Source organism: Hylaeus anthracinus, unplaced genomic scaffold (genome assembly GCF_026225885.1).
Source record: "Hylaeus anthracinus isolate JK02 unplaced genomic scaffold, UHH_iyHylAnth1.0_haploid 11994, whole genome shotgun sequence".
Taxonomy (NCBI): domain Eukaryota; kingdom Metazoa; phylum Arthropoda; class Insecta; order Hymenoptera; family Colletidae; genus Hylaeus; species Hylaeus anthracinus.
Genome location: NW_026534341.1, coordinates 3503007 through 3527536, shown reverse-complemented (window position 1 = coordinate 3527536; position 24530 = coordinate 3503007). Strand labels below are relative to the sequence as shown.

Sequence of the window (24530 nt, the reverse complement as noted above, 5' to 3'; positions counted from 1 at the left end):
AATCGATAGTTTTAACTTTATTTCTAAATGGCACGACTAAGCTGTGATCTTTTCTCGACGAGGAGCTGGTCCAGACTAACGGACGAACGTTATAAGGAAAAGGTAGAAAGAACTGCCAACTTATTCGAATGTATTATGTATCCAGTCGGTTGTGTTCGACGAGTATACTCGTCATGTGTAAAATTTCGTTGGTTTCACCAAACAAGTAAATATTAAAACAGTTTATATTAAAACTACGAATAACTGTATCTTCGAACTAAGTTGCAACAAACGAAGCAAGAGTTTAATTACCGCAGGAATAACGATGAAAGATCATTTACGCGAAGTACCTTTCACGATTGAATTCTAATTTTGCAACATATCGTATTCCCGTCTTATAAGGGGACGTAACATAAACGTGTAACACCCAATTACCCGGCGTCGATCGTTCCACTTTCCAAACGTGTTATCACCGTGGAAAGGTGATGGTCGCCAAAACTTATCATCCAATCGAGCCATCGCGTACACGCGCGCCTTCGCGGCGATTTGCATTTAGGTAAAAAAATCCCATCGACACCTTAAAAATTCCCATCGTCTACTCTTCATTTTCGAGCTATTCCGAGTGCACCGTGAACGCTTAAAGAGCACGCGAATTCGCGCAGCTGCGTCGCTTGAAATTTTCGTCGAAGCTATTAAACCAGGGCCCCCCCCCCCCCCCCCCCTTTAATTTCATCGCGTTAAACGTCTCGTAACAGGTCTCGATGATCTTAACGCGAACCAAAAAACAATCAACCGTTATATAACGAAATAAGAAAAGTATCATAATTAAATGCACTAAAATATTATATATTATAAGTATCGGTTACGTCGACGTTACAGGCGCAAGGAAAAAGAGAACAAGTCCCTTTTATGTCTTGGCCCTTAAGGGGGCAATATATTCTTCAGAAGTTTATTCAACGAGGAACTGTAAACGAAATGATATTTTATTTCGAATTGCTACAAGTTCGTTGTTGTTGGTGAGATGCGTTTAAATTTTCGGAATTTATCGTTAAGTAGCGCGTGTATTGTAAAGGAGTTTCCAAAGAGGCCTTGGGATTTTGTTTTTTAACAAAACACAAGTAGTATGGGATACGTCCGAGTTTTGTACTCGTACAAAGTTTAGAAAATTAAAACGAAATTCTGATGCCTCTTTTGGAAAAGCCTTTAGTTACGTTGTTGTCCAAGTAAGAACGTATTATGAAATAATAATATTCAGATTGTACTTGCATATTTATTTTGGCGAAAAGAAAGGGAAAATTTAGATACACCGGAAGGAATGCGCCTTCCTTAGGGCGAAGATAAAAATTAGAAAATATATTTGAAATATCAATGGCGCAACTATGTAGTGCATAAAGTGAAACGATTTTTATAATTTGTGAATAGACAACAGCGTACATGCACGTTACGGGGGAATTAAAAATACTCTTCCTAGAAAATAGAAAAAGCAAAAATCGATCAGACGTACGGCAACCTGATCGATCACTGATGTGTATCGTACATGGTGCCCTGTAATTCCTGGTTAAAACCAAAGCGACGCGAACATGTCGACGAATGAAAGAAATGAGCAAAAGGAGACTCCAAACCGGGGGAAGGATCGAAACCAAAAAGTGAAAGAAGCCTTGTCCAGTCACTCTAGATAAAGTAGACACACGTTGTAAAAAATATCATTACCAAGCTCGTTCTTACATACACCTCTATTAAGCCGTTAATGATGTATTTAGAATTCCACAGTTTGCCGTGGAAAATCAGTGTTTTGTAGGCTATCTAAAAAGTGGTTGGGTATATCGCTAAAACAGTAATACAAGTAAATAGTAATGGAAAGTAATATACAAAATTCTCAAAAATTTAGAACAAATCTCTATAGAATATAAACTGTTCAAATACATAATGTACTGCAACTTGCGAGTGAGGTAGACCAAGCTCGATACCTTCTATATCGCACTTCAAAGATTCACGTCAAAGCACACGACACCTTTTTACGCAAACTTCCCTTATCTTTACTTTCTTTAACACCAATTCTCGCGGTAAAGGCAATATTATTCAAGATATCCGCAAAAGACTGATTTCCTACCCCACCGACGACTGTAAAAGATACATTAACAATGGAACTCCTTGCAGAAACATTCGCATCGACGAAATAAAGGCCCACGCAGAAGAATCGGATCGATAAAAATATTTTCGGCTCCTGAGTGGCTGGACCGCTCTAGCTGGCATGCATTCCGACTAAAATCTAGCCTACCTTTCGTAAGCGTAGTGTCTCTCGTCAAATCTGTAACACATAAACAAGTCTTCGTCACTACACGGCATTATCTGGCGGTGCACGGCGCACAGGGGTCATTGGATCAGAAAGAACCAGTGTGCCCGACTCGTTTTATAAACTAGTTTCGACGAGCACTCGGCGGTGATGAAGGCGGTACGAGGAAGGGAAACGGCGGGGCCACGAGGACCAGGGAAGAAGGAAAGAAACGCAGAGGGTGGAGGACGAAGTGAAGGGTAGCTGGAAGGTGATTCAGGTGGGCAGCTTGGCGAAAGGTGGAAGGGTTTGGGGACCGAGGGGGGGAAAGAACCGCGAAGATTATTTGAGCCGGTAGACGGGTAGTTTGGTGCACATAAGTAGTTATACCTATAAGTAGACATAATCATCACCAGCGTAGGTAGGCAGACAGGTAAGGTTAATTTCCAAACCCCGTATTATGGTCCCCGAATCAACTTTTCCATAGTATAATAAGCAATTTTATGACGTGCACTCGTAATTATATTGAGATTAGATAAGACCCGGGCCCGTTTAGTTTGCGGGGCTCTTAGATCGACAGGGCATTGTCGAAGTAGACAAATTCGAGACCTGCGGAGGTGTGCGTATGTGTGCGCGTTAGTACGTTGCAACGACATGCGGGTTTTATTTTTATCGAGCCATATTTGGACCTTCGTCGGATCCTCGGCTAATCGATCCCCAGAGGTGAATCGTGAAATGTATGCATCCGTTTCAGTCGTTCGAGAACCTCCTTTGGTGTATATTTAAGTTAAATGCATCTAATTTCGATATTAACAAGTTGATCGGGGTGCTCAGAGAGGTCCTCGGCGTTTGTTTAATCTGTAATGGGGAAAATGGGAGCATTCGATGATTCGATGGTGTACTTGGTATTTTATATAGATTTTTATAATAGGTTTAGGGTTCGTTTACTATGTTGCATATGTTGATTTAAAACGGTAGTCAATACGAAGAGCTAGGTATCGACGATTTCAATTTATTTTTTGATAGAATTATTAACAGTTTGGTAAAGGTGTTATACAGACTGTTCGGTAACTGGTGGTACAAGCGAAAACGAGGCTGATTCTACGTGAAAGAATAGTGTCGAAAATATAGAATAAAAATTTTTCGCGCGAGGCTTCGTTGTCTCGTTATAACGAATTTCACTGTAGATCATTGTCTCGATTGAAGTTACGTCGATAAACACTTCTGATGATTTTTGTTTACTGAAAACAACTTCCGAGGCATTTATTTTAATATTTCAAGTTGAAGGTGCCCTCAACCGTCGTTAATATTACCCTGACCCATACAGGGGTTAAAATATGTCATACGTTTATTTAAGTTTCAATTCTTGTTCTGTCTCTGCGAGAATATGAATTTGTATAAACGCTTGCGGTACATTGCGATACATTGATTAACTCGCGTTGCTCGTAAATAACGTTCGAAAAATGCGTCTATTTCGATATCGTCGCTGCGACCAGCCTCCGTAAAACGAGCCCGGCCGATCAATTTGCAAATTCTACAAATCCGTGATCGTTGTGTGGTAATCGATGCCGAAAGCAAGTGTACCGTCCGGGCGTGCAACAACTTTTTGCCGAAACGAAACCCAGTTTCACGACAAACAAGCACCGCGACACGGTGCATTTACAATGCTATTTTTCTCCTAAATGGAACTTCTTCTGATATCGCGATCGAGAAGTCAGCTTTGCGGCCGTTTTTCCGATCCCATCGAGCGAAGCGGCCCCGCGGACCGGAATGTCGACCGATCCGATAAAAACCGAATCAAATATCTACCGTTCAGGCTGGACCATCGTCGACTAATGAAAATACCCATTGTTGCTCCGTGGGTTTTGCGTCAAGAAATTTTGCGGCCGCCAGTGTCCCTGCCTCGTGCGGCATTTCACTGCCCGGACGTATTAGGCCGAACACGTAATTACTGCGTTTCTTTCCGCGAGTTTCACCCTTCGTTGTCCCCCCGCCCCTCCCCCCGCCCACGGTGTACTTTTCCTATTTCGGCTCGAGCCGTCTCCATCGAGGCGGCAAAAAAATTGATGCACGTCCGACGGCTGTGATTTTCTGCTGCATACGCGGACGAATGCGCGTCTGATAACCGACGAATCTTTATTTATCCGATTGTTGCATGAAGTATATTCTTCCAATAGTTATGATTTTATGGTTTTAGTTAAAAACAGGGAACGTTTCGGTAGCTGTAGGTTCGTCTAGGAATATTTTCAAGCATATTTGCAAACAATATTAACACAATGCAGGAGTCATGTAAGACGATGATAAGAAGAATGGAAGTAAGCTAGTAATAAGTTACACGCTCGAAATAAATGAACGAACGAATGAATGAATGAATGACAATTTTCACCAGTAATTAATTTAATTACTTTAATATGGCATTCGAGTGATTCGTTTGCGCAAGTGTTACGGAATGACCCGGCCATCTAAGAGCCAGGCGTTATCTCGATAGTCGGTCAATTTACACGGCATTAGGGTCTGCGTAAATAGCAGCACGACTGATTTAATTTCCCGTAATGGCAATTGACTGCGAGCGTCGAGGTTCTTGCCGTTCCCAACGGAGAACGCTATTCCTTTTTTTTCCGCGTCGGAAAGAGGATCCACCGGAGTAGAAAATATCTTTGCAAACGAGAAAAATATTCTGAACCGCTTCTAAGATAAATGCGAATGGTTTAAGTTTACGATGCGAAAGAAACAAACGATTCGGTAGTTTCGATTGCAAAGTTTCATCGGAACTTGTAATTTATTTCGAAAGAGTTTTTTGATAGACATTAGCTCTATGGAAAGACGTAGTACTGAAAATTAATTGTTATCGCGAATCTCTCCCCCGAAAAATGTTTCCTGTAGCATTGTATGCTCGCAATTTTACTCAATTGGCTGGGTAAGTCGGGAACAATAGGACAAGATGACTGTTTGCTACGATCACAGACAAAGTGGGTTGCGCAATCGTAGTTGCTACATTTCTTTTGCCACCAGTTGTTGTATACAATAGTTAACAATGCGGTGTATTATACTGCAGTCTTACCTGTGGATCACGCAAAAATCATAGATGTTAAATCGTGAATGGACTGTTGGCAGACGCGATACACGCAAGGAAATCTATAATAAACTATTTGGTAACTTTCTTGACTGGTACATAAACGTAAGGTTGTCAGGAAAAATGAAAAGGTTAGAATCTATTAAAATTCATATCATTAATTCGTCTCGTAATCGATATTCACAAAATTCCTCGAAGTGAGTCACATGGTCGATCTTGGTGAATTTAATGTCGTGAGAGCTATTGATCCAACGATTCGATAAATCAATGAATAAAACAATTCTTTGACCAGAAGAAAGTTACAATTTATTAAAACTTCTAGAATTAATTCAACTAGTAACCAACATTCACGCGACTCCACGAACCGAGGCGGATGGTCATTCTTGAAGGACCTAGCATCGCGAGAGCTATTGACCTCCAAAAGGAGCGTTGGTTGAAGGCGAGGGTCGATACCGCGACGGAAGAACGTGAAAACAATTCGAATCGCGACCGGTGCATTCATTTCAGATCGGTTTTGGAACGGTTTCTCCCTGATCCGCATTTAAGTTAGCCTCACGTTCGGCCGCAGCACGTGATCCAGCTGCTCGAGAGGAATCCCACGTATCCGTGACGTCACTCTATCTCCACCGCGAGCAAGCCCCGACGCCGATACCAGCGCGAGACTTCTGTCTAGTCACTGACTTATTAGGAATTCCGCTCGACCCGCGTGCAGAAATTCGGCTGCGCCACGTGCATTCGCCGGACGCACGTTCTTATAATCTGCGAGACGTCGCTGGACTGCTTAAAACGTGGCCCTTCACCCCTGGGTGCGTCCATTGATTCCCTGGAAAGTCCCTCGATCAGGTTAATTCAAGTTGGCTCGAGCGGGGGACGGCACGGTACTGTGCGTGCGCGAGAAGCTTGCACTTGGAGTCGAGACGGTTGCATTCGTTCAGGGGCAATTTTGTCAGGCGTGAAGAATATACGCAGGACACGTGCTTCTTTGGAGGTCGATAGCTCTTATTATGCTGGGTCCTTTGAAGATGACGCGGTTCGTCTCGTGGAGTTTCGAAGACGTTCGTTGTCAGGTAAATTAAAGATAGGAATTTTAATCTATTCTACCCTTCTTTGGTAGATTAAACTAAATATAGAGGGTGTCCCAAAAGTCGGGGAGGAGCCGGAAATAGGGGGTAGCTGAGACGATTCTGAACAACAATTTCCTTTGCAAAAATGTCAGATGGGGCTTCGTTAAGGAGATATTAAGCGAAAACCGCGACCAATCAGAGCGCGCGTAGACCGTTGGAGCGGCCGCGGTAGCGAAGGCTACGCGCTGAGCGGCCGCGTCCAATGTCCTTCGATGCACGTCGAGTCACTTGTTCGCGTACGAGAGCGGCTACCTAGCGCGTATCCACCGCTACCGCGGCCGCTCCAACGGTCTACGCGCGCTCTGATTGGTCGCGGTTTTCGCTTAATATCTCCTTAACGAAGCCCCATCCGACATTTTTGCAAAGGAAATTGTTGTTCAGAATCGTCTCAGCTACCCCCCATTTCCGGCTCCTCCCCGACTTTTGGGACACCCTGTATTTATTGGTAGCGCATTTATTTATCGACATTATCATGAAGCTATTTCTGGAAAGAGATTTATTTCGGTAATGTTACTGAAAATGGACAAAAAATCGTACAAGAATCTACGATACCAACATTGGTAGATTCTTTTAAAGAGATAATGGTAGAAAATTGTTTTGAACGCATAGGTACACATACTGCACCAGTGAACTTGAATGAAATATGTGGAATTACGCCTTATTCGGCCAATAGCAAATGATCTAATGTTGGTTAATCATGAAATTCGTAAAATATTCTTGAACAAATTACTTTTTTCTATATAATTTTATCTCGTACTGAATTTTCACCAATACAAACCACAGTCTTTTATAAACATTGTATCACCGATTCGACCACTATTACGATGCCAAGAAACTGTTATAAAAATTACTACTAATTGACCTACTGTATTTTACACGTAATCTTGTTAATAACTTAATGTCCCGCACAATCGTTATCCAGTTTCCCATTTCGATTTATCGAATTAAAATTGTTTCATGATTCGAAAGAAACTCCCAGCGAGAGATTTAGTTCCGACGCGATTGTTAAGCTAAATAACTCGATAAATATCTGCAATTTTCGTTAAATATATTTTCACTAAACAAATATATTCAGTCGATATCTCCGAATCCTCCTTCGAAAGGCATCTCGTCCCCCGCAACGTTACTTTCGAGGTACGCGGTACGTTTTTGCCGCAAACGATCAGCAGCCCGCATCATTGCTATTAATCACTACATTATCATTTAATTGATACTCTCGCGGCAATACATAATACCCCAAAAATATGCGGAGACCGCGAGCAGACGCGTATTCCACTCGAACACCGAAGCAACTTTTTAGCTCTTAAATCATGTCAGATAATAAGTCTCCGCGAGTGTCCTAACGTACGGGCGTGATAATTCACGATGATAGATATCGTAGCCGAATATTCGCATAATCCTTTCTTTATATTGGTCGATCAAGGGAAAAAGATTTGTGGAGAAGCTTCGGCACCCCGTGGCTACGCGCATCGCTCGCTTGCTAGCCCTCTAAATCTCCCCGCCATTTTGGTCCACATTCGCTAATCGAAACGGGCACACAATCATTTCTAGCATAGGGATTTTTATTTCTAGCTTCGAAATTCGCAGATGTCCCATCGAGTGATCGTATTGGCCACTTCGATATTATAGATCGAAAGCATCTAAATCGGTGTTTCCCAAACGTGGGGTCCGCTGCCCACGAAGGAGCAGTTCTGCGAAAACTTCGATTGAATATCGAAATTTTGAGAAATCCTTCGAGGTACGTTTAAACATCGCTGCACATATTGAAATTTGCACAAAATCTGAGAGCAGCTCCGTGGAATGACCCCGCAGAGATCTCTAAAAACGATCTTAAGTTTGATCTAAATGAAAGCAGCGTCCAATAAGACAAAAATCAGCCATCAATTCGTCCAGCATCCAAGCCTGACTCGAGCACGCCACAGTGGGACCATAAATCGATCCAAGGCATCGAAACACGGACACGTGTCTCGGACTAATGCGACTAATCACCGATAGAGGAACACGGGGTCCGTAAAGATCCCGCAGTTCGCGGAGAAAAAGCGGCGAAAGAAACCAGAGAGAAGAAAGAGGCGAGGACGTCGGACCGCGAGGGCACACGAGCTACAGTACTTAAGAGAGAAGAATGCGCGGTATAGATCACCAGGCTGGAGCGTAACGCGGGATTGGTTACGGTAGGCGAGAGCGTAGAAACTCGCATTGTGGAGGTTTCATAAGACGGGAGGAAATCGCGCGACAATAGAGAGGCCGCTTGACGGAACGGGTTGGACGAAGAAGAGGTGTCCCGGCATAAGAAAAGTCCGGTAGGACTCTCGGAGAAGAGCCGATGGCAGACACCGAGGCCTCGACGAACCGGGGAAAAATCCTCCTCGTCATTGTTTCGCTCGTTTCTCTTCCTTTCAGCGTTATTTATCGGCCGGTTGAATATTCAGCCAGCGGGACAAAACCGTCGGGGACAATCAGGGGACATAGGTAGACGGTCCGCAGCGGCAGGAGAGTGCCACTTTACTGAAACAGCGCGCCACAGCTCCGACTCGGATGCCCTGGGACGTCGCCGCGTGGATATTGTTGGACGTCCGACGTTGGATGCGGCCGCAACCGTCAACGCGAGTACAATGCCGCAAGAACGACGGAATGCATTAATATTAATAGTGGCACCGAACGCGGAGTCCCCCGTAACGGTCGCGAGTCAGGTGAGCCGCGAGCCGTGCTTCCAGCGCCGAAATCTCCACAGTTGCCTTCGAGCAGCCTCCTTCGACCTATCTGGAATAGATCCAAAGGAATCGACTCGAGACAGGAAATTGAAGCAATGCAACACATTTTTGATAAGCAACTACAAAATAGCTTGCGAATATTGGACGAAGTCAAGGTCGAATGATTTTCTGCGAGAATTAACGTGCGAAGGAGAATTTTACGATTGGCCCTGCAAATATTACCGTAATTCTTTTCCGATTTCTGACGTATACACAAGCTATCTACGAACCAAGATCTAGCGATACGCTAGCTACGGTCTCCATCACAAATTTCAACCCCCAAGCTTAGATTCTATCGATTCCTAACAAATACGCAAGCTTTTTACGACCCAAAATTTACTAATACACCAGCGAAGGTCGCCATTACAAAAACTTTCACAAGTTTAGGTGTGTCCCTCGCCATCCTCGGTCTAAATTACCAAAGAACCTCTGAGTGGCCCGTCATCGAGGCGTCAATTGCGAGCATTCTTCGGCCGTAATAAGTTTCTGACCCAAATTGTCGTACTTCCACGGCCGCGAGGAATCCAGCAGGCCGCTTGTTAGGTTGGCAGCACGAGCAGAGGCACATACTTGCCATTCGATAAGGTTGTCGCCTGGAGCATTGGTTACGCCTCCGAGGTCGCCACCCGTTAACGCCCACGTAGGTAGCTTTCCTTTATCATCGCACCTTCACGGTTGCTCGTCGTTACGGCGCGTTACACGAACCTCCGCAGTTTAACAGTTAAACCTGTACCTGCCACGGACACCTCCGCCTCTGCTACGTGGGAAACGTCCAATCGCTTCACCGGGATATTTTAATTCGGGCCTGACGAAAGCTGCGGAACCGGAATCAGGATCAGCCAACCGAGCCAACTGTTCCTCTGGCTACTGTTTGACAGGACGATTCGCTGGAGCTTGCCTTCCGATATCCTAGAGATCGGAAGAGATTAGCCGTTCTTCTTCGTACGCTTCGTGCTACCCAAACCTCGGGTCTGATTCAGAGCAGATCTACGAGTGGCTCGGTCTCTCGTTACTTTTCAAATCCTAAGAATGTGGACTTTTATAAGAACTTCGTAGTAATATATTATAAATGGTAGTTGTAGAAGAAGTAGAAGTTGTAGCGATTGCAGAAGAATAATTGGAGACCTACGAGTAACTTAGACTCTTGCTGCTTATCAAAATCCTGAAAACGTTGACTACCATAGGAACTCGATAGTAACATCACTGGTACTTTTCGATTGCAGGAAATTTGCTAGGTTGCTACGTCGGTGTAACGGATGGGACCATCAGCAATTTAGGACAAAACGTTTTTTTACTTGGAAGCTTACTTACAAATCTTCTTCGTACGAAACATTCACGAGTCAGAAATCATCATGATCGAATCCTGTTAAATTCCGTCAGTGAATTTTAATATTTTTTGAATGTTTTCATTCTAACAGTAAAAACTTGAAAAAAGTAATGGATACGAAATTGGCGTTGATAAATTTTGATATTAATAACTGAGTCATTCGTTGCTATAACAGAGATTGCCAATTGGCCGATAGTCATTGGTTGTTGCTCGCGTTTGAATCTCCAGACGCGACGTTTTAATCTCATCAGACAGTGTTCAGATTCCTGACAGCGTGGTCTTCGGTAAGCCAGCATACCTGACTAGAATGTTTGTTTTTCATGGCGACATAACTCCTCACCTGTCGCGACTCGGTTCTATTGCATTAATTTGTAATAGAGGTATCGTAGTTGTGTCATCGCGCGACAGTGTCTCGCGAAGCAGCTACAACTTCGTTATCCAACGACGTAATACTGTACAAGGGCAACGTCCACGCACCGCACAGACTCATGAAGCAGCTTAATTGTCGAACGGCCAGCGTATCTTTACTATACCTCTGTGCTTAGAAGTGAAACGATATCGACGTAGCGGGCGCAAGCTGAAGCAATTTGTCCCCTATTTGTTTTTAGTACGACTTCTTCGATTCGAAACATTTCTTGGAAATTTTCTTTTTTATTTTAAAAGTAGGGCTTTGAGAAAATGAATGACGTCGATTATTTGTTTACGGGGAGTTCGAGAAGTAGCGGAAACCAGGAACGAAAAGCGAAACTGAAGTCTATGTTTATTATTGTATGGCGGATTGGAGCAGACGAGAAAGTCTAAATATTTAAGTTTTTGTTTTAAGTTTTAATCCTTCCTAGCTAATTTCGCATTATTTCATACTCAAACTCAAGAGAACCATGAATAGATTGGTTCATACAGATCTGCTTCGATTTATTTTACCAATAAATAACGAGAACGCGAAACTCTTGAGCGAGCATCATCAATTCGTCACACGGTCGAAAACACCGTCAGAATTTTAAACTACGAAAGATGAAGAACGACAGATCTTGTACAATCTGAAAAGATTGTTATAAGGAACGCGAGAATAATTTTACAGGGGAAGAGACCGTGGAAATTTTGACGAAATCTTCCCAAAGATAAGAGGAACCGCGGTGTCCTTCTGGCTCCGACTATACAACAATACAGGCTGATGAATTATTGTCAACTTCAGAATGGGTTAGGACTTTCCGCAGAAATTTTATATATATCTACAAGGCGGCATCTTCATAACGCGAGCAAAGGTTTTGATAGTCTTGTAGGTTCAGTCCTGAAGAACGTGGCGAGATGGAGAATAAGATACAGTGTGGCAGATGCTTTGTTGCGCACCGTGCCATAGGCGCATGAGTCACGGTTGTATTAATTAAACAAAAACGTTGACGCATAATTCTTTCTTGGGAGCACGCCATTGTTGTATACGATTTTTAATCAATCATTAACTTCGCGAGTGCGATACAAACTTCCGTCAAGGCTAAAGATGACATTAGTAATTGGCCAATTTAAATGTGAAATTATTCGAGGGTTTCATTGTCGTTCGCTACGTTAAACTACATTTATTTTAAGTGTATCTCTTGTACATTTTTTCTTCTATCAAAATCAGAAGGATTATATCTGAAATGAGAAATTTTTGTGTCAATGACTCGAAATAGACAGCATTAGACTGCATTTATTATATTTAATTAAGAATATTTCAAACAGCTTTTTCTTTCTATAGAAAATAGAAAATAGAAAATAGAATTCGGCCAAACATGAGATCCTCGCATTTCGTTTCGTCATTAATTTAAATTACACGATAACCTCTACAAATATTACCGTAGGTCTAATCTACCCCACATGCGTTTAACTCACAAAATTACCATACCCTCGTACCCTCTCGTATCTTTCGCATCTAACACTGGCAATCAGAGTCTATCCTTTGCAACCTGTTTCTCGAGTCGTGCAACGATTCTGTTTACGTATGTACCGTTGAACACAAAATAATATGTTACGGTACTGCTTAGAATTTTTCTTCTCTTAATTCCCAAAGGAGCCTCCGTTTTTAAACGTTCGCACCAGAACGTGTCCTTAATTGCTGCGCGAAGGAACGAGTTCTTAGAAAGAAAAGGGACCGCAGGACTAGACAAAGAGCGGGACGGTTAGTTGTGTGCGCAGAGCCCAGGGAGAAATAACGCAGCTCGTGAAATGGCTTAGGAAAGCTGATCTGAAGTCGGATCGGGCCACTGCGAAGGTTCGAGTCTCGCTGGTCGGTTGACCTCGTCGGGTAATAAGAATAAATGTGATTCTATTACGGGTTCAATTGTTACGGCGGTGGATAGGCTCTCCTCGATGCCGAACGAGGGGTAGATGATCGCGGCAGATAAGGAGAGGCCAGGATCATTTCACCTGGACCTCCTGACGCTTTTCTCGGCGCGATAGTAGACGATATCGATATTCCTACGGGCTCGCCGATTGTTTGCGAGATTGTTCCCCGGTCATTGTCGGAATCGTGTCCGATCGTTGGGCTAATCAAATTTGCATCGTCCGTCGAACGCGATCATCATCTCACTGACGCGACGTTTAACCTATCATCTGGCTACTTCAGGGGGAAGAAGGTAATCGCTGGTGAGAGCATTCCAACGGTACGTGCAAACAGTTTCTCGAGGAGAGTTTCATTAGAAACATTCAGCAATTTCTTTTCAATGCTTTATGGGTATTTGGGAATTAGATTTGTAGTTCTTTTGTTTAGGAATTAATCTTTGGCGCTGGAGGAGAACTCTTATTTGTCTGTGATGACGTTTCAATTGACCCTTTCAGGCCTGAATTATTTCTTTTCTCGTACTGATGTAATTTAATTTTTAGGGTTAACTTGGACTAAAATTAAAAAAATTAAAAAAAAGAAATCTCTTATAGCGTAGTTTCCGAGTTGGTCTTTCTTCGTGCGCACGAATAAGGATATTCGTCCTGAATGTTAGTGTCGGTGATTTTTAAATTTGTGTCCTCAATTGTGGACGTCGGGTCTGAAGGGATTAATGTGTTAGGTCTTTCCAAGCTTGGAAATTATATATGTGAGAAACGATGAAAATTATTTTTATTAAAATCGAGTAATCGAAATTTTAGTAACTATTCGTACAGGTCAGAAGAAATTGTTTATTAAAACATTTCCTATCAAAGCATTGTCTATCAAACATTTCATCTTGAAAGGGACTAACACGTTTACTCAAACGTTGGAGTGATTAAAGAATACTTTCACAAACATATTTACTAATACTATTACTAGCTTGAAAAATAAAGGAAGGTTGTTCGTTCCGTGTAGCTTGAAGTACTATATTGGGGTAGCTCGAATAAATTCGATCCATCGAAACAATGGGAGCACAACTCGAATTGAAAGAACGAAATGGAGCAGAAGATAGTGTCTCTCGTATACTTGAAATGTGCTTACAAATAGGAATTATCCGGCACTGTTTCGAATAAAAACAAATGCACACACTTAATTCGAGTAGAAAGAAATGTTTCGTTAAATTCGTTATTAACATTCATTTTTGTTATGTAGCACTAGCTACTTACATTTTAGTGAATATGCTTGTTCGTAAGGGACAGCGTTGTTAATACTTAAATTCGTGCTCAAGAATATTAACGAAGTGACAAATATTTCACGAATTTGTATCATTCGAAACACCGCCAGAGCAGAGTTCACAAGACGACTTAATCTCTATACCTTAGAGACAAACTATATCAAATAGAAATTTTTGGATACTTTATACTAAAGTATATCACTTAATCATTGTCAACTAACAGTACACTTGCCCTCGCAGTTAAATATATTAAATTTCTAAGATTAACACTCAACATAGTTTGCCTTCGAGGCGCAGAATTATACAAAGTTTACTCAACATCGTGAACGTACTCACCGTGCGTTGACAGAGGTAGGATTCTCAACGTCGTCCATGGACGGTTTCCTAGAATGAAACCACGAATGAAATTCGTTATTGTTCGCTGGCAGCTGCATAATCGCGGGATATTTATACGTGTTGTATAAATTTGGCGATTGCCACATTCTGCTGTACATTTGCGCGTCCATCACACTTATTTCTCAGTTCCGACCGTTCGGTTTCTCGTTCGTTCCCGAACAAACCCGCGGATTCTCACATTTGTTATTCGATCGCAATCGAATCTGTGTCAATTCTGTGCGACATTTTTCCGATCACTGCAGGTGTATCAGTGTAAAATTACTGCGAGTGTATCAATAAACCGTCGCTACGAAAAACTACCCCTCTAACGATACGATCGTGTCGCACCGTCTGTTTTGAAAAAGACAATCAGGAACTTGTTCCGTCACGTAGTTGTGACTATTAAAAGGCTGTCGAAGAGTTTCCTAGATTCACAATTCAAACAAATCTTCACTCCAAAGTGGAAGACCAATCTTCCATTAATGCACCTCTTGTCGCGCCTTCTACTCCGAACGACAAAACCAGAAACCAATTCTATCACTAATCTTTAACATTTTGAAAATCACTGTATCACTATCTCTAACGTTTCATCCCAAAAGACTATCGATGTCTCTCTTTGATGCACAGTCCAAACAGATCATCCAACCAAACTGAAAGGACTCTCTCCCATCGATATTCTTCGTGCCACAGCGTCTATCTCTAACTCGTTCTGTCGCGATTCACGGGCACCAAAACGTCAACTGTTTCGTTGTCCGGAACTTTTCCTTCGAGCACGACGAATCCACCGACACGTGGTCGAGGAACGAGGACGGCGGAGGCACAGCCCCCGTGGCGGATGAAGAGTATCAGAAAGGGAGGAAGAAGAGGACACGAGGCAGCTCGCGACTTTTGACAGGCGCAACACGCACGCGGTCTGAGGGCGTGTGCATAAGTGTCATCGAGTGGAGGCGCGTGGCAGCCTCATGCTCGAGCTGGCCGCGACCATCCCCGTCAAATATCATCCCCACCAAACTAGATGCGCGCGCGTCCCACGGGCGAGTTTCGCGCGGCACGCTTCCTACCCTCCACGAGCGGGGCTGTTCAACCCCTCGACCAGCGTCGCTTTCACGGGCTTTAGAGAGAACGCGTTTCGTTCTTAATTGTGAGTAACGTGGCACTCCTGAGTTCGAGGGTAGAAGGTTGATGGTTGAGGGTTGTTTCGGACGTGGAACGCTGGGTCAGTTTGGTAGGTCGTGGTTTTTCGTTGAGTAGATGTCTAGGAATTTTTAGAGAATCGATAGATTCAGGTTTGATATCTGAATAATTATGTACGTAGTTGTCGAGGGTTTGGGGGAAAAAGGGTTGCGTTGAAGAGCGAGACGAGTGAGACAGGTGTTCTGCGGTCTGTCTCAAAGTGGACATTTTGTAAAATGGAATTTCGAAATTAAAAAGATTTATTTTGAGAATGAGGAGGTTTACTAGAACATTCGCTTTTAACGGAACCAAAGTATCGATTTTATTTTCTTTAAAGTCCGCGTTCGTAAATAGTGTGGTTAGTATAACAGTTTTTACGCGAAAATTGCACATGAAATATTCAAATATATTGAAGTATTCAAAGAAACATAACGAAAGATCGAACTTTTTGTGTCAATGGTCTCCGATCATGGTTTTTTGATCGAGGCACGCAAACAGTCGGTACTACATCTTCATTTGCCTGAGATCAGAAGGGCTACGATGGCAATAAAACGTCCTATCTCGATGGCGGATTGTGTATCTGCCTCTGTGGTACAACGTTGCCCTTATTTCGAACTGAAAGTCCCACTCCACGTCGGCGGGGGGGATCATCGATTAAAACCGTATTGGATTATATTCTTAGGGCGTATTGACACTGGCAAATTTATACGGCAGAGAAACGTATCTTCATCGTCCAAGACCTTACGATAGAAGAACTAAACAAATTTTTTAGGACATTAAGAATGTGACAATTTAAAACTGTTTCAAAACAGATTTCTTATTTCTGAATCATACAGATTCTTCAGTTCAACAACAAGAAGTTCTCTGATTGTTGTATATTATCATTATACATATTTTATGAAAACCCAAGGTGAGGATTTGTTTAGATTTAACAATCCTGTTCATACGCGAGTACGAACGATCATATCAAGTTTCTGGTTTTTATATATTTCCTTCTACCGTTTCTTTTCCAAAAGGATCCAACACACTTGGCATACTTGGCACAAACGTTCAAACGAAAGACTTTCCAAAGGGGCATGTAGGATTTTTTTAAAAAACATAAATGCTACGCGATGTATCTGATTTTTTCATTTTAAACACTACTACACAGATTAAATTGTTACACGTGATTAAATTTGATCGTTATTGTTAGTGCCACTGTGTTTACACGGTATTAATTGTTTTGTGTATTCCATGTGGCAAACTTTCACTGATCCAATAGCGAAGCGTGGATAGATAGCGTCCCATTAGCAAACGAGCGATACTTTTCCTGCGAAAGAAAAAGTGACGCGTAGCCTGGTTACGCTACATTTTGTAACGCCTTAACTGGTAACTAGTCCGGTTAGTAGGCATCTAAAGAGCAGTTGAAGCCTAACCGCTTTGACTTCCTTTTACGAAGACGTTTCCTATGCTGCACGATTACAACACGATGATGCTCATTGCCACCGACGTACTTGTGGCATAAGTGCTAATGAGCGGATTCCTTTATTCATTTTGTATCGCTCCCGTTTCTGTGAATCGTTTATGCTCGGACGTTAATCGTTCCCTCGAACGAAGTCTGATCCTTATCGGTGCTAGTCATTATCGAATTAAAGTTTTCTTACCTAGCGAATCAACATTACTTTATCTTTGTACAGCGTAAGTTACTGGAAATAACAAATCCTGTTCTTGCAAATTTTCTTCTTAAATAAAGATGTTCTTTTTGTACATACTTTAGAAATTGCAAAATTTAACATCGTTTAGTGTCTTACTATTTTGGTATTTTTATGTAATAAATATAACTAAATATAACTATGAATATAAAAGCACAATTATATGTTTATATCATTTGGTGAATGGTTGAAAAGAGATATTAGAAAAGTAACAGCCTACAGAGTTGTACCTTGAACTCCGAGAACACGAATTAAAAAAACACAATGATTCTCAATTAATAAAATAAACACTAAACGATATTATGTCGGTAATATCGTCAAATATTTTAACAGAAAGTTTAGATGTAAAAATATGTATAAAAATTTCGCGTTAGTTTGCATCGTACAGAAATCAATTAATATTAAACATAAATACGTAACAATATAGCAAAACTTTAATAGATTGTCGTCAATGAAGTTCTAAATTACATTAACTGGTAATCACCTGAGATATTTACGTCCGCAAAAGCGATATTCACAAGAAACGTCTGTTTCTCGCGCATAATTAGCAAAATAATCAATTAAGATACATATCGCAGCGACCTTTGTAAACGTAATATACACGTTCCGTTTTTCTATCGTGTACGACGTTATATGATACTAACCGTTGCTCATAATTGCCAATATACGCTCGCGTTAACAACTGTTTTTGTAATTATAGAACGGCAGCGGATACATTAGCAAAAATAATAGAACAGAAAAACGTAGAGCGTCGAACAAGTTACTCTGAATCGATTAACGCAAACGAGTAATAACAGGTTCGTCACGTGAACGACATAATTACCTTTCGCTCATTCCACGTCGAGCCGAAGGAGATGTAACCCATTACTCTTAGACATTTAACGCGTACCGTCTTATTAGAATATTAATCGAGGATATCCAGTTTTAGCCAGCATTGCTTGAAAGTGTCCTATCGAAATTTGTTCGAAACTAAATTTTACATCGAGTTGAATAGTGTGTAACGTTCTAGGTAAAGAAACATTGCTTTAAATTGTCTGGCATTTATCGGATACGTATGAAAATTTCCTGTAGGATTCAAAGAGTTAGTAATAGACTAACAAGGCTTGTAAGCCTGACACCGTGTACCGAGCCTATCTCGCTCTCTGTAAGCTCAATTGACACTGGACTCCCAAGCTCTTTCCTAACCCACGAAACATCTAAAAACCATACATTCCCTCGAACTTCAACAGTAGAGCATCTCCGTATAAATAAACGCACCACGAGTCTAATTCGCCGTTTCGTCCAAAACTACCCAATAAAACGCTCCCGAATGACAGAACTCGGAGCCCCGTTGAACCCGACAGGCCATCGACACCTCGAACAACCCTCCGCAGACGCGCGATCGTCGTCTCATCCGCAACCCCCGAGAATCAGCCGCGAGAACCAAAGACTCCGGCGCGAAGAGTGCCATAAAAATGGATCCGAAGCGGATCGGTTCGCCAGATAAAAACGGCTCGCGGGGTTCAAGAGGGAAGCATTCGTCGCGGTGGCGGTGGCGGTGGCGGGGAGGGGAGGACGCAAGAAAAAGAAGGCTTAGCCGAGGCGAGGGTTTCAGCTGAGGGCAGAAGTAAGTATACCGATACCAAATTAAATGATAGGACGGCGTGCGCGCCGCTACCGGAGACTTGTCCTCATTCCAGCGCCATTTTCGGAAAACAGCATTTCATTGCCGCTCAGACTGACATAAAAAAAAAAAAAAAAGAAAAAAGAGAGAGAATGAAAAGGAAAGAAAAGCCCTTGATGCAGGAACGTACATAATCGCGGACAATGCGACACGTACACGGTCGGGTAGTTGGGCAAAAAGTTATTTGTCAATTGATACACGCGTACCCATTTGCCATGAATACACGTAGAACGCGCGCGACGTAAGCGGGGTAGTTTTACTCTGATAAAAGCTTTTTCACAGGAAGCTCGACGGGAGCACGAGTCAGACACGTCGTATAGAAGCGCGTGGGCGACTTTAAATCTGACTACGAAACGTAAAATCCCATGATAAATAACAAATCAAATGTCGAGGACGTTTTCGCTCGAGTTAGTCCTTGCTGCAACAGTTCGGTACAACGCCAAGGCTCTACCTGGCGAACCCAGTCTAACCTGGATCTAAGAACGGAACACCAATCATAAGAGAATTTTTACGCGATCGTGAAAAACCTTTGATGAACCCGAGAGGATCGGCGAATTGTTTCTAGAAGCACGGTCGCCACGACACGGAATGCTTTGACTCGATCCGATGGCCGTTCGTGATCGCAGAGGACGCGGATCTCGAAGCTGCGTCGTCAGGTCGATCCGTGCCGTCGATTCGCCACGCATTTTTAACAACGCGAGGCACAAAGCGATCGAAATTGGCTTCACCGCGATACGCGTGTCCCCCGTGGACGTTCTTACGTTAGCCTCGCGTTTCATTTGCGCGTTTTGGATCTCATCGACCCCCGCGAAATTCACAACCGCCTGCTTGGCAACTTCTGAGTGGTTGCGACACTGGATACGACAATATGACGATATGACTCCGACAGTTTTCATGTTTTTTTAAGCATCTTCCTTAGAAGTTGTAAAGATCGTGTACGAAGCACGTGACTTGCGAAACTGGAAGAAAAGCGCATTAATATTAATTCTAAGATCCAGAGAACAGAAACATTCGTATGCTTTTTATTCATATATCAGCGAATAATAGTTTAATAAAATCGATAGAAAATCCATAAGTTCCCTTTTATCGGAGGTATCTGTAGAAAGGCGAAGCTAGAAAATTACTAATACAAGGAACAATCGACAAATCGCACTTTCGGTTAATACAACATTTAACGTGTCTCTAAATTTTCCTTTTCCCGAAGTAGTTTTTGGAAGTAGTCCGTACGAAGATGTAGTACGAGAATCATTGTTACAAGAAGCAATACAAAAATCACACTTTTAGTTGATACGAAATTCGATGTACCTCTAAGTTCTTCTTTATCGAAGTAACTTTATGGGAAGACGAAGCTCGAGATTCATAATTACAAGAAGTTAAAATATCGCACTTTCACTCGATACGAAACGTACTGGATCAGCAGCATTCGACACGGCAATCGAAAATTCAGTTCACCATTCAAATTCAGGTTCCACATTGTCGCACACAATGCTCCAAAAACGATAACCCCCTCTCGCGAGGCGTATCGCGTTTTCCATTAAAGGAGAGGCGCAAGAAGAGCGACGAGCCGCGCGCGCGATTATATTAATTAGTGAATACCGTGAACCGGCCGAAAAGAAAATCGCCGCGGAGCGAATATATCGACTACGCGACGAAAAAACCGGGAATGCAAAAGCCGGAGGTAAGGGAAGGCGGTTTGGCACATTTTTTGAATCGCAGGAATGCCGATACAAGCTATTAGAGGGAGACGCGAGCTTCTTACGCGGAATCGTTAACCTCGACGGCAGCCAATGACGGTAAAAGACGTCGCGGACGAGGTCTGAATTAATGAACGAACGGATGTAAAACTAGCGCGCGGCTAACTGTCGGAAGAAACGGAAAGTGAAGGAAACAATGCCCGTCGCGATATTTTCACGGCTACGACTACGACACGCAAAGTATAAGTCGTTCTTTCGTGGTTTTTGGTGTAGCAGGTGGATCGTGGTATACCTTTCCTTCAAGATAATCCCATAGGAAATGATCGCGTGGTGTTAAAAACGAAATTATCCATGGGCATAAACATGAAAAATCAGCTGATTATCTTGAGAAATGTTGAATATACAAAAAAACCTCTTTCTTGGTCGACTTACGGTGGTACTGGTACAAATAATCAAGTTATTTGACGTCCGTTCGTCGTTATACGAACCCATCAACTTCGAGTGGGGTCAGGTTCGGCTCTCAGGCACAGGTATATTTACATACTGACCCTGCCCGCGGGGGCTGTAGCATGCGAATATGCAGCTACGGGTTTGGCGACCCCGGGGTACCCTAGCTAGACGGGGGCCAGTGGGCCCCAACAGATGTATACCAAACACGCGACTAACGCAAATGTAATGTACAGAGTTACGCTAACGTGAACTAAGCCAAAATTAAGGAGTTACGTAACGCAAGGTAATGTCAAGCAGAATAGAAATAATTGTATCGTGATGTATGGGTTCGATGTAATAATTGGAGTAACAGTTACGCAATTAAAAAAACGAAGCAGGTACTGGCCCTCGATATAAATAAAACAAGGACTCGTAAGACTTTTACATACGAAGTTGGCTTGTACCTAACAGTACAGAACCGATGGAGTAAAAATGTAGGATTGTTAGGTAGCGTTAATAAGAGAAAATCTTTAAAGACAGGAAAGAAAGTAAATGCAGACAACTTGCGCAACGGTACCTCATTGCCAAGTGAAATCTCTTCTTCTTCATCTTCCTTCTTAGCCAAACAGCACCATGGTACAAAATTGATTCGCTATTACTCGCTAATCTTCAACGCAAAGCTATCCGCGCAAGACGTAATCGATAAAGATGAATCGAAACTGATACGATGGCGGACAGTACACCCCGAAGCTAGAGTTAGGAACGATTTCATCGGTTCCTCGCCACAAGGGTCAAGTGCACGAGAGACCCGTACGAGAGGGAAGGAAGATGCATCGGTGAAAAGAGAGAGATTGCCCTGTGTGTGTGTGTGTGTGCAAAAGAACCAACGAACGAGAAGTTTGTACGCGCGCGTGTGCCTTGTGGTCACCCGTGGGGTTTCCATTCACCCGGTGGCTCGACTCGCCCACTCATTCCTTCATTCATACACGCTGCACGCGATTTGAATCGATAAGCAAACCACGGAAGCGAATCTTTCCTATTGGCCTGCCCGCTGCCGCGTTAACCGCGTCCGAATTCCCCCCTTTCTCGCGCCAGACGTGTCCTTTCGCGAGAAAGCGACTGTTCCTCGCTTGGACCAACGATAGTGAAGTGTTTCGGTGGATTACACCGACGAAAGAAAATTTAAGTCGCGATACTTGAACGACGCGACTTATAAATGTGCCACTCGTTGATTCCCTTCTTTTTTTATTTAAATTCGGTTACAATTTACTTTATCTATTATTCTTTGTTCGGGTAATTCTCTGAATATTTTTAATTAGAAAATATTCATGAGATGAGAACTTTGATATTTTCCTTTGTTTTACGTATCGTCGATAAATTTCTCAAGGGTAGGTATGATGTTTAGAATTTCTCGAATGGTTCGATAAAAATATTGATTCGGTTATAATTAAATCGAGGATTTTATACGTACGTATATTTATGGTATATTATAAAATCATTCGTAAACAAAAATGTGCTCTCCCCAAAGGAACCTTTTCTAATCTCCAAAGGACTCGACACTTGGACTCGACACTTGGACTCGAAAACACTTAAACGCTTCGAACAACCTTGCTCGTTCCACAATCGTAAATTATCATCGTCCGTCGTCGAAAATTCCCCCTGCCACTTCAAAAAAAGAAATCCCCATATAAATTCCGGATGGAGAGCCCTTGGATCCTCCGTTGCAGCGGGGTACGAGACACCAACGATCGCTGGTTTCCGCAAAGCTGCGGATCGTCAAAGAAGGACGAAGAAGTGGGGGAGGGCAGCCGCGCGAGGACGATCAGAAGCGAACGGCAAGGGCAGAAGAAGAGCAGAGAAGAAAGACGGTCGTCTATCGACGAGGCTGAAGACAGACGCGAAGAGACGAAGAAGCCTTAGTCGAGGACGGCGGAGGTGGAAGAGGTTTCAGGTGGAGGTGGAGGCGAAGGTGGTAGGGTGAAAGGGTGATCGAGGGGGGCTACGACCGGTCGGCTGGACAGACGCATGGACGGACGGGATGGAAAGACAGACAGGACTGGAGACCGCTCATTACGGGCGGCGCATGCGCGAGGAATGCGGCGGCTCTGGTCTCCTCGATACAATAAATATAGGATCGGATCGGATCGGATCGGCAGGCTGAGTCCGAGGAAGACGGAGACACCAGTCGTGGACCAAAGGGGAACAAGGATGACACAAGACCAAGAGGGAACAGCTCGCTGGACGCGGTATGGAGAGGGGGCCAACGCTCGGGCGGAAAGTAAGGATGAATCGATGAACGAATCGGCGGACAACAATGCCGAGCGTAGTAACGACATCCAGTTAAATCGAACGCCAGCAAAAAAATACGCTGGTTGTTTAAGAGACGGCTAACCCGGTATGCGTATTCCTGTTTGCGACTTCGATCCGTCCGATCGCGAGCTTCCGGCAAAGAATCGATGATCGCGCCGCGCTCGTCAGGCTCTGTTATTACGTCGCTGTCTCGAGCGACCGCTTTCGGTACGCGACCGATTTCTGCCTCGACGGGCTCTTAACAAGCATAAATCATGGCCGCGATTAGTCCCGCCGATCTGGAAAGTTCGAGACCAGAGAGAAGGGGGTCCAGGGAATCGGTGGCGAAGCGCGGAACCGTTTGTCGAATTGTGCCTGCGAGCGCTGCCGGATCTGGGGGACCTCGAAAGGGGGGCGAAAATCGTTGACGAAGAGCGGAGAATCGCTTGTGGTGACTGAATTTTCACTAACAGAATTTTTTACGATCGAATGGAGAAGGATTAACTAAACATCGCGAAAGACTCCGTATTCAACCAACAAAAGCAAGCATCCTTTAGAAATAGATCCTTTGGTCAAATTTTCTCGGTCCATTTCGGAAAATACTTTAATAACCTCACAAGCTAACATTCCTTACTCGGAACAGATTTCAACGAAATAACAATTGTTCTGAGTTTTCAAATTGACGAAGAATGGCAATCAAAAGATCGGACTATGTACGCGAAGAGAAAAAAAACACCTAATCGGGCACGTTTCACAAGAAACTCTCGATGTAACACGATGAAATGTATTCACTCAGCGGTAATATTAATTAGAATTATTAAGCAATAAATCGCCGGTTCGAAAAGAAGTGGGCACACACGGAGCCGTAATCCAGATACGTTTTTTATTCATTACCGATAATATACCTGAACAACGCCATTAGGCCAGCATGGTAGCTCGCGCTGGAAAGTTAAAAGATCGCGATGCACTTGAAAGATGGGCACCCGGTTGAAAATTGTAGGGATCGAACGCGGCCGATGTATTCGCGATATAAACGCTGATCAATCAGCCTGGCCGAACATTTAATCGATAGTTCAATAATTATTAACCTGCCTCGAAACGAGCCTCCGCAGATTGCCCGCT

General features: G+C 43.1%; 1 protein-coding gene across 2 annotated transcripts in view; it reads right to left on the bottom strand.

The window, feature by feature from the left end:
• LOC128888481 (protein trachealess) overlaps positions 1-24530 on the bottom strand; it is a 168045-nt gene that overhangs the window by 97889 nt on the left and 45626 nt on the right. For both annotated transcript variants that reach the window (XM_054145361.1, XM_054145362.1), the window contains exons 3-4: positions 14431-14478; positions 2258-2287 (exon numbers count right to left, since the gene is read on the bottom strand). In XM_054145361.1, the coding sequence (XP_054001336.1) occupies positions 2258-2287; positions 14431-14478 (78 nt within the window). The remainder of the gene's footprint in view (positions 1-2257; positions 2288-14430; positions 14479-24530) is intronic.